This window comes from Myotis davidii, unplaced genomic scaffold (assembly GCF_000327345.1).
Source record: "Myotis davidii unplaced genomic scaffold, ASM32734v1 scaffold371, whole genome shotgun sequence".
Taxonomy (NCBI): Eukaryota; Metazoa; Chordata; class Mammalia; order Chiroptera; family Vespertilionidae; genus Myotis; species Myotis davidii.
Window position 1 is genome coordinate 882,389 of NW_006283135.1, and position 11,767 is coordinate 894,155.

General features: G+C 41.0%; 1 protein-coding gene across 1 annotated transcript in view; it reads right to left on the bottom strand.

Moving 5' to 3' along the window:
* Positions 1–11,767, bottom strand: part of LOC102768850 (cytochrome P450 4X1) — a 39,324-nt gene that overhangs the window by 4,166 nt on the left and 23,391 nt on the right. The window contains exons 7-9 of the mRNA XM_006753368.2: positions 5,369–5,475; positions 4,406–4,596; positions 2,095–2,228 (exon numbers count right to left, since the gene is read on the bottom strand). Of these exons, the coding sequence (XP_006753431.1) occupies positions 2,095–2,228; positions 4,406–4,596; positions 5,369–5,475 (432 nt within the window). The remainder of the gene's footprint in view (positions 1–2,094; positions 2,229–4,405; positions 4,597–5,368; positions 5,476–11,767) is intronic.

Genomic DNA, 11,767 nt, shown 5'->3' on the forward strand with positions numbered 1-11,767 from the left:
ACCCACACTGACCACCAGGGGGTAGACGCTCAATGCAGGAGCTCCCCTCTGGTGGTCAGTGAGCTCCCACAGGAGGAGCTCTGCTCAGCCACAAGTCAGGCTGATGGCTGCCAGCACAGCAGTGGTGGTGGGAGCTTCTTCCGCATCCTCAGCAGCACTAGGATGTCTGACTGCAGTTTAGGTCTGCTCCCTGCTGGTAAGTGGACATACCCCGAGGCCTGCCGGGCTACCAGAGGGATGTCTGAGTGCCAGCTTGGGCCCAATCCCTCCAGGGAGCAGGCCTAAGCCAGCAGGTGGACATCCTCCAAGGGGTCCCAGACTGCAAGAGGGCACAGGCTGGGCTGAGAGCCACCCCCCCTCTCGAGTGCACAGATTTTTGTGCACCGGGCCTCTAGTAACTAATAATAAAATAGGACATTTATAATAATATACTGCAATAAAAGTTATGTGAATGCCATCTCTCTTTCAAAAATCTTATTGTACTGCACTCACACTTCTTGTGATGATGTGAGATGACAAAATGCTAAACCTATTCCTGAATCTGTGTAAACATCCCTTAGTGGCAGTAAATGGCTGGGTGTCACTCATTTTAGTGGACCCTTTGCTGAAGTCTTTGTAAAGCTCAGTGCTCTGGTGCAACACATTGCCATCAAGCAGAACATGATTTCTGTTCATGTCTTCCACCCACAAGTTTAATGCCTTTTCTATCTTAACTAAGTACTTATCACATACTGTGGACATAAGTTTTGCAGTTTGAGGTGTGACAACAAAACTAGCACAAATTTCTTTTTCCTTCGTCACAATTTCACAAATAGAAAATTCGTTTTTATAGTAGGATCATAGCAAACTCAGCTTACAAGAACTTTCACCTTTTCTCCTTAAAAAAGCACTTATAGCTGCTCCTTGGAATATCTGAATTGCTGGCATCACTGGTCTTGTGCTTTGGGGCCATTATTAAGCAAAATAAGGGTTTCAGACCCCAGGTGACTGCGGGTACCTGAACCAGGGGAAATGAAAGCATGGATAAGCAAGGACTACTGTATATCTATTATGGACTATAAAGCACCAGTTGGGGACAATTTGAGGACATAAGAACAGAGCTGTAATTCCATCATGCAAATCCAATGTGAAGTTTCTGTTGGTGCTATTCCTATATGGAGGAAGGAGAATTTTGACAAATACCCATGTAGTTTGGGAACTCTACAAAAAGCCACACAGGAGAGAAAATTTAGGATTATTTGGTTACCAGAATTGATTCTTGATCTGTCAACAATGTCACAATAACTGATAGGTTGCTGGCTTATTTTCCAGGGCAAGAATAAATAGAACAATGAAGCAGATACTTGAAGGATGTCTCATGTGAGCTCTCTGCCTCCCACCCACCCTGCTCAGAAACCTGTGTTGTTCTGAAGAGCCCTGGGCTCTGGGCACGGGACCGTTGCATGAGCTCCAGCTCTTCTGGCTGCACACGGGGGTCCCCCAGCGGGTTTTTGGTGACACCAAAAGTATTTGAGAGGGCTTTTATTGATTTTTTTTCTTCAGGCCGACACTCTATCCACTGAGCCAAACCCGTTAGGGCTTGAAAGGGCTTTTAAACTCCAAAGCACTATAGGATTGTTTGCTAAGACCATGCTCCAAGGGAAAAATGAGATAAAATGTTTGAAGGCTCTATGTAAAATATTAAGTGCTGATCACTTATTAGGGTGATACTGTGATGACACAGAAGCTGAAGGCTTCCCTTGGGTCTTCTAGATAAAGATAATGGTGTTCATTTCCCATGAAGTCTCGCCTGGGTCTCAAACTCAGCCAAACAAGGATTATCTCTAAAACAATGTTCCACAGTGGAAGAAAGCCTGGGTTTGGATTCTGATGACACAGGTTCTGGGCATAGTTTTGCTGCAAACGGTTATGTGCCTTTGGGAAAGCTGCTGAAACCCACATCTGATCAAGACAATGCCTCCTGTGCCCCACCTTAAGCCCAGTGTCTTTAGGATTGTCTTTTGACTTCTCCAAGAGTTGAGAAACCTACTGGTCTTTTACTGTGGTCCCTAGGATCCCACAATCTGTAGCTGCTTAAGAAAAGAATGCAAAGACCTGCAGGCAAGGAGCGTCCATCTGGGAAGGTAAGAGGCTGGCTGAGTTGTCTGGAAAAGCCTAGGACTGTAGGGCACAATCGGAGAGTCTCCTTGATACACATTGTAGTGTATGTCATCTTGCCCAGATGGTCCCTGTGAATACAAGGGAAGAAGGGAAAAGAACTCAGACTCCAGATCCAGTTTGTAAATATTGATTTCTCTTCCTACTTGATGTTTGTTCCTGGTAAATATCATCCTCATGTTAAAGCTATTTTTCCAATTCTTTATGCAACAGAATTTTAAAATGGAACTCCTTCCCAGCGGATGAAGAACCAAACAGATGCCAAATATCCTCATTATAAAGTGAGGTGCTAAAGTCCTGGAAAAGGATTTGCTAAGTAGATTTCTGAAAACCAGTTTTACAAACCTTAGCTCATTATACAAATCCAGAATGTATAAGGAGCGGCTAAGGATTGAAGCGAAGAGGCTTGAGAGTTTTGACAGAAAAAAAAATGCTTTCAAGAGAAGTGTTGGAATGCTGGAGTGCCATGGAGAAATGAGGAGGGTTCTCTCCCATGTTAAGTCAAAGGGGCTTCAAGAGGATCAGTTAGGTGATCTGATGTGTGCTCCCTGGAGTTTGGGGAGCACAGGATGGATAGAAAAAGCCATGACTCTGAACAGACAGAGAGAGGCAATGGAGAGCTACAGGAGCAAAGCAAGATTGCTCCCATGTGTCCGGTGGGCCAATGAACTGGTCAGAGGGAGAGCTCTGGAACCAGCTTGAGGGGAACTCTAAGGACAAGAATTCCCTTGTTCCACCCTTGCAAAGTCCCGGTGAGGGAATCTCCAAGAAACCCACAGGGGCAACTATTGAGAATAAAAGGAAGTATTTGAATATCTTCCAAGCTTAGAGGGCAAGATCACACCGAAAGAACCTGCCCCACATAGCAAGTTTCAAGAGTTGGCAGGAGAAGAACAAAGTTTTTGTTGTTGTTATTTTGTTTATTAAATATATTTTTATTGATTTCAGAGAAGAAGAGAGAGGGAGAGAGAGAGAGAAACATCAATTGAGAAAGAAGCACTGCACGCCCCATGCACGCCCCCCCACCAGGAATGAACCCTGCAACCTAGCATGTGCCCTGACCAGGACTTGAACCGTGACCTCCTGGTTCATAAGTTGATGCTCAACCACTGAGCCACGCTGGTCGGGCAAGAACAAGGTTTTTCATTTGCACCCTCGCTAGTCAGGTTGGTTTAATAAAATAATTGCATATAGTATTTAGTCTATTTGCTCTATTGTATTTCTATTTGCTTTTCTGATTACTTATTTTGAATGCAGACTTTGATCATTCTGTAATGTGAAATCTTAATTTTGAACACTTTCTTCCTTGAGCCCACAATAAAATGATTCATGTGCTCAGTCTGGAACTTGGTATATTTAAGAAAACAATGCTGTCCATCATAGCCCTGGTGTAAAAAGAAGAGAGGAATTTTTACCCAAAGCAGAAATGGGCTAAGAAGCCAGATAAAAACATTGAACAAATTTTCAGCTTTCCAGAAACTTCTTTTTGTAGTATCTCTAAAGGAATTATCAATTCTCAGAATGCTATGTACAAATTTCATTAAGTATAACTATAAGGCCATATTTATACTAATAAAAGGTTAATATGCTAATTAGGCCCGGAGACCTTCTGGGAGAATTTCGGACGTCCTTTGTGACAAAGCCATGGTGGCAGGATTGAGGCAGAGGTGGTTAGGGGCGATCAGGCCAGGAGGGGAGAGCAGTTGGGGGTGATCAGGCTGGCAGGGGGGGCAGTTGGTGGTGAGCAGTATTTAAAATGTCCTCAGTCCATATTTGCTAAACTCAACTTCAGTGTGCATCATTTAGTACTATGTTCAAAGTCCAAAGCCAACCCTGAAGAGTAAAGAGGAGACGGGAGAGACTTAAATGACACAGACACTCATTCAGGTCTCTCAGAAGAGGAGCCCCACTTGAGCCCCACCACTCAAGCTCTAAATGCAAGTTTACAGATCAACTCCCCATTTCCAATGTACCAGAAATTGGGTGAAAGAAACAAATAAGATATTTCACACACTACTGCTTAGAAAAACAATGAAACATGTAACTTATGGATACATGAATCTCTTTGGCAAAAGGGAAAAGGATAGCTTTGGGCCCTCTAGAGAAAGAGAAGAATGGTAGCTTCCCTCTTCTGTTTCTACATACACATCTTTTGAAGCACTAATCACCAAGGTGCCAGAAGGAGAAAGAAGAAAGCAAAATACCAGGAGGAAAACAGGATGAATTGTTTAGGGATGCAGAATCTTACCAGGTGATGGAAGACCCATCCCCCAGGATGCCCATGATCTCCTCCCGGCATCTCTCCTGATGCTCAGGGTTCTGAGCCAGGTGGTAGAGGAGCCAGGCAAGGCTCCCTCCTATGGTGTCTTGCCCTGCCACCATGAACGTGTTCACCTCAGCATACAGGTCAGCATCTGAGAAGCTGTTGCCTTGTTCATCCTAGAAAGTACATTAGAGGTATGCAATTTCAGTTTATAGATGTTAGGAGCTCCAATCAAAAGAATGGATTTAAGAAAAAAATCATCATTTCCAATACAAGTTTCAATTTTATTTTCTTTTTTAAAATTTCTTTATTGATTAAGTTGTTCCATATGTGTCCTTATCCCCACATTACCCTTCATCCCCCCCACACATGCCCTCACCCCCCTGTTGTCTGTGTCCATTGGTTAGGCCTAATACTTGCATATAAGTCCTTTGGTTGATCTCTCCCCCTTACCCCTCCCCTCCCCTACCTTCCCTCTGAGGTTTGACGGTCTGATCGATGCTTCAATTTTAACTCAGTTCAACAAATATATTCTTCAAGTCACACTTTGCCTAGAGCATAAAGGAGGACCAAAGCTAGAAAAGGACAATAGGCCTTGCAAATAGTTCCTCCAATCATCCTGTTAGACTTATCCAGCACCTCATCATCAACATTTTATCAGCTTACCTGTGATCCATTTCCTTGTTTTCCTGAACTATCATGTATCTTTATGATAGTAACCAAATCTTACCAAATTAGTAAAAAATGTAGTCCAGCTTGACTTTCTCTAATGACAAAGCTGAAGAATTCTATTTTTACCTCAGATTGTATGGAGCCACCCCTTCAATTAAAAAAATATTGTTAAATTTAGTTGATCAATTTTGCATTCGTCTCCTCTGCTCCCACTCATCCACCTACCCACACAGTTAATTAGATATATGAGCAGGCTCAGAAATTTGAAAGATTTACCTGGGCAGAAAGTAAAATATCCAGAAAATCCTGAAACTTCCTATTGCCAGTTTTACCATGCTCCTTCTCGTCCTTGAGGGCTTTCCTTCTCTCCTGGATTATCTGGTCTGTGGTATAATAATTCCCCATTACCAAAGTGACAATGAAGTAAATAAAAGAAAATAAATTAAAAAAAAAAAGAAAAAAAAAGAAAATAAATTTTAGAGCAAGCCATGGCCAACAAATAACTTCAAATCTTGCCCAATTTCCTGAGATACGAGTGGGTATATCTATTAAACAGATTTAATTTTGCAGATATTTATTTTCCTATCAAATGACAATTTAAAAAATATATATTTTATTGATTTTTTTACAGAGAGGAAGGGAGAGGAATAGAGAGTTAGAAACATCAATGAGAGAGAAACATTGATCAGCTGCCTCCTGCAAACCCCCTACTAGGGATGTGCCCACAACCAAGGTATATGGCCTTGACCTGAATCGAGCCTGGGACCCTTCGGTCCACAGGCTGATGCTCCCCACTGAGCCAAACCAGTTAGGGCTCAAATGACAATTTTTTTTTAAATATATTTTATTGATTTTTTACAGAGAGGAAGGGAGAGAGAGAGTTAGAAACATCGATGAGAGAGAAACATCGATCAGCTGCCTCCTGCACGCCCCCCACTGGGGATGTGCCCGCAACCCACGTACATGCCCTTGACCGGAATCGAACCTGGGACCCTTCAGTCTGCAGGCCGACGCTCTATCCACTGAGCCAAACCGGTTTCGGCTCAAATGACAATTTTTGATCAAAGCTCCAAAGACCGAGGCTTTGAGTCAAGATGGCAGAATAAGTAAATGTTGTGCCTGCCTGCTTCTATTATTACCTCAAAATAGCAATCCTATCTAATAAAAGACAAAAAGGGTAATTGACCGTACCTTCACTACACTTCCCTTTGACTAATCAGCACCATATGCAAATTAACCACCATCAAAGATGCCATCCGGCTCTGTGTGCGGCCCTGGGCAGCCGGGCTTAGGCAGTGCGATGGTGTCACCTAAGCCCCACACCAGCTGGGACCCCCCTGTGCCGCCTAAGCCCCATGAGCCTAAGCCCTGCTCCCAGCTGGGACTCCCTTGTGCCGCCTAAGCCCCGTTGCCAGCTGGGACCCCATGGCAATCTCAGACGAGGCAAGTGCGGAGGGTGGCTCGCCACCAGGTGGGCCTGCTCCTGGCAATCTCAGATGATGCAAGTGTGGAGGCCAGGCAGCCCCCAGGTGGGCCTGCAGTCTCTGCAGTGATCCGGTGATCCATGAGCAGGAAAGCACAGCCTGCAGGCAGCACCCCACCATGGCTGCAGCTCAAGGGATAGAAACACATGCAGTAGAGGCCAGGAGCCTGAGAGATCAACACAGAGGGGCGCCTGCTCCAAGACTCCACGGTGTGGCTGGGGGCAGGCCCCCAGCAGACACACATATACACACACACACACGCACACACACACACACACACACACAGATGGGATGCCTGCTCCCAGCCTCTGCTGCCAGACTGTGGCCGTCAGTAGGACATCCACTGAGGACTGTGAACACACACACACACACACTCCACCTGCTCCAAGCTTCTGCTGTCAGACTGTGGCTGTCAGTAGTACATCCACTGAGGGCTCCCAGACTGAGGGGCAGGCTGGGCTGAGGGAACCCCACCCCCCATGCACAAATTTCATGCACTGGGCCTCTAGTTAGTTATAGAAAAACCACCTTTGAGAACCACCTGAACACTAGCTGACTAGAACTCCTATAATCAAGCATATAAAGAAGAAGCCATGTTGAGACTGCTAAGAGGGGTGGAGATGCAAAAGGAGCTCGTCCCACGTCCACATGTTGTAGTTAACAATTGGAGGGACATGAATGGGCCAACAGCACCAAATACTCAACTACAACAGAAGGGCTCACATCACCCATACAAGAGACATTCTTGGAGCACCTAGCACAGGTGATAAGGAGAGTGCAACACTGAGCCCCACAGACACCTACTACAAAAGATCACAATTACAAGATAGGGAGACTTAGCAGATCTACCTAATACACAGAGACAAACACATACAGGCAGACAAAATGGGGAAACAAACAAATGTACCCCAAATGAAAGAACAAAAGAAATCCCCAGAAAAACAACTAAGTGAAATGGAGACAATTACGTTCAAAACAAAGATTATAAGAATGCTCAAGGAATTTAGGAAGAACAATGGAGGATCTTAGTGAGAACTTAAAGAGATAGTAAGCATTAAAAAGGACAGTGAAACCATAAAAAATAACTAGTCAGAAATGAAGAATACAATATCTTAAATGAAGAATATACTAGAAGGAATCAACAGCAGGTTAGATGAAGCAGAGGATAATAGTGTCAACAATAAAAATGAAGTAAAAAAGAAAAACAACTCAGAGATTCAGAGGACAAGATAATATCTAAGCACAGCAACAAAGTGCTGGCCAGTAGATGAGTGAATAAAAAAGCTGTGGTACATTTACACAATGGAATACCAGTAGGCCATAAAATAAAAAAAGGAAATCTTACCCTTTGAATCAGCATGGATGGACCTGGAGAACATTATGCTAAGTGAAATATGCCAGTCAGAGAAAAATAAATACCATATGATTTCAGTCATATGTTGAATCTAATGAACAAAAAAACTAACAAACAAAAAAGAGAAAGACTTATAGAGAGCAGGCTGACAGCTGTTGGGGGTGAGGGAGGATTGAGTGAGGAAAGTGGGGAAGAGATAGAGAGAAAGAGAGAGAGAGAGCGAGAGAGAGAGAGAGAGAGATTCCTTCATAGACACAGACAACAGTGTGGTGATTGCCGGGGATAGGATTGCTGGGGGTAGGGAAGGTGGGTGGAAGTGGAGGAGGGAATGGGGGGGATAAATGGTGGTGGAAAAAAACATCTTCAAGAGAGTAGATAGATGATAGATAGATACATAGATAGATAGAGAGATAGATATATAGCTCTATCTTTAAAAAATAAAATTATAAAACAAAAAAGAATTATAAAAGTGAGGAAACTCCAAGGGTAGTTGAAAGGATAAGCAACAAGATCCATATATATGCTGCCTACAAGAGATGCACTTCAGATTGAAAGATATATACAGTCTGAAAGTAAAGGATGGAAAAATATATTTCATGCAAATACTTTACAAAAGAGAAAATTATAGACCAATATCCCTCATGACCATAAATATAAAAATTAACAAAATATTAGCAAACCGAAATTAGCAGTACATTAAATAGATCATACACCATGATCAAGTGGGATTTATTCCTGGGATGCAAGGTCAATTCAGTATCCACAAATCAATTGATTGGTTGTAATGTGATAAACTACATAAGCAAAATGAAGGATAAAAATCATATGATCATATTAATAGATGCAGAAGAAGCATTTGACAAAGTCCAACATCCATTTATAATAATTCTCAGCAAAGTGGGAATAGAGGGAACATACATTAACATAATAAAGGCTATATATGACAAACCCACAGCCAATATCATACTCAACAGTGAAAAGCTAAAAGTGTTTCCTTAAAATAAAGAACAAGACAAGTATGTCCACTTTCATCACTTCTATTCAACATAGTATTGGAAGGCCTAGCTACAGCAATCAGATAAGAAAAAGAAATAAAAGGCATCCAAATTGGAAAGGAAAAAATAAAACTGTCATTATTTGCAGATGACATGATACCATACATAAAAAAATCCAAAGGAGTCCACAAAAATAATATTAGAACTGATAAATTAATTCAGTAAAGCAATAAGACAAAAATTAATGTACAGAAATTGGTTGGATTTTTATATGTCAACAATGAACTATCAGAGAATTGAAGCAAACAATCCCATTTAAAACTGCATCAGAAAAAAATAAATAAAATACCTAGGGATAAATGTAATCAAGGAGGTAAAATACCTGTAATCAGAAAATTAAAAATGTTGAAAAAAGAAATTAAGAATATACAAATAAATGCAAGTATACATTGTTCTCATGGAAGAATTAGCATTGTTAAAGTGTACATACTACCCAAAGCAATCTGTAGATTCAATGCAATCCCTATTAAAATACCAGTAGCATTTTTTTTCAAAATCAGAATAAATAATCCAAAAATTTATATTGAATCACGAAAGACCCCAAATAGTCACAGCAATTTTGCAAAAGGACAAAATTGGAGGTATCACATTACCTGATATCAAGTTATACTACCAGGTTATAGTTATCTTACTGCCTTGGAGAAAACATAGGCAGTAAACTCTCTGACATTGTTCTTAGTAATATTTTTTTCTGATTATTCTCGTTAGGCAAAAGAAACAAAAGAGACACCAACTGGCGGCATAGCTCAGCATTGACCTATGAACCAAGAAGTCACAGTTCGACTCCCAGTTGGGGCACATGCCCAGGTTTTGGGCTCAGTCCCTAGTGTGAGGTGTGCAGGAGGCAGCTGATCAATGATTCTCTCTCATCATTGATGCATCTATCTCTCTCTCTCTCCTCTCCCTTTCTCGTTATTTAATCCACTCATCTGCTGATGGACACTTAGGCTGTTTACAAATCTTAACTATTGTAAATTGTGCTGCTATGAACATAGGGGTGCATATATCCCTTCTAATTAGCGTTTTCGGTTTCTTGGGATATATTCCTAGAAGTGGGATTAGTGGGCCAAATGGGAGTTCCATTTTTAACTTTTTGAGGAAACTCCATAATGTCTTCCACAGTGGATGCACCAGTTTGCATTTCCACCAGCAGTGCATGAGGGTTCCTTTTTCTCCACATCCTCACCAGCACTTGTCATTTGTTGATTTGTTGATGATAGCCATTCTGACAGGTGTGAGGTTGTACCTTATTGTTGTTTTGATTTGCATCTCTTGGATGCTTTGTGATTTTGAGCATGTTTTCATATGTCTCTTGGTCTTCTGTATGTCCTTTTTCAAAAAGTGTCTACTTAGGTCCTTTGCCCATTTTTTGATTGGATCATTTATCTTCCTTTTGTTAAGTTGTATGAGTTCTCTGTAAATTTTGGAGACTAAACCCTTATCTGAAATAGCATTGGTAAATATGTTCTTCCATGCAGTGGGCTTTCTTGTTGTTTTGTTGATGGTTTCTTTTGCTGTGTAGAAGTTTTTTATTTTGATATAGTCCCATTGGTTTATTTTCTCCTTAGTCTCCATTGTCCTAAAAGCTGTGTTAGTAAAGATATTGTTATGACATATGTCTGATATTTTGCTGCCTATGGAGTCTTGTAGGATTTTTATAGTTTCTTGTCTTATATTTAAGTCCTTTAGCCATTTTGATTTTGTTTTGCGTATGGTATAAGTTGGTGATAAGTTTCATTTTTTTTGCCTGTATCTGACCAAATTTCCCAACACCATTTATTGAAGAGACTCTCTTGACTCCATTGTATGCACTTGCCTCCTTTGTAAAATATTAATTGAGCATAATGGCTTAGGTCAATTTATGGGTTCTCTGATCTGTTCCATTGGTCTATATGTCTGTTCTTGTGCCTGTACCAGGCAGTTTTGAGAACCGTGGCTTGGTAATATAGCTTGATATCTGGTAATGTGATCCCTCCATCTTTGTTCTTCTTTCTCAGGATTGCTGTGGCTATTCGGGGTCTTTTTTTTATTCCAAATGAATTTTTGGAGAGTTTGTTCTAGATCTTTGAAATATGCCATTGGTATTTTAATGGGAATTGCATTGACTCTGTATATTGCTTTGGGTTTCATGGACATTTTAATGATGTTGATTCTACCAATCCATGAACATGGTATGTTCTTCCATCTGTTTATGTTAGATTTCTGGGTGTTAATTTTATATACTGCTACATTGCTGAATTCATTTATTAGGTCTAGTAGTTTTTTGATGGAGTCTTTGGGGTTTTCTATGTATAGATCATGTCATCTATGAATAAGGACAGTTTTACTTCTTTTCCCTTTGGATGCCTTTTATTTCTTCTTCTTGTCTGATCGCTATGGCTAGAATTTCCAATACTATATCGAACAGGAGTATTGAAAGTGGGCATCCTTGTCTTATTTCTGTTCTTAGGGGAAATGGATTTAGTTTTTTTTCCCATTGAGTATGATGTTGACTGTAGGTTTGTCATAAAAGGCTTTCATTATTTTGAGGTATGATCCCTCTATTCCCACTTTGCTGAAAGTTTTTAAACAAGAAAGGGTGTTGGATTTTGTCAAATGCTTTTTCTGCATCGATGGATATGATTATGTGATTTTTGTCTCTCAATTTGTTTATGTGTTGTATCGCATTTATTGATTTGCGGATATTGTATCAGCCTTGCATCCCTGGAATAAATCCCACTTGGTCATGTTGTATGATCTTTCTAATGTAATGCTGGACTCGATTTGCTAGTGTTATGTTGAG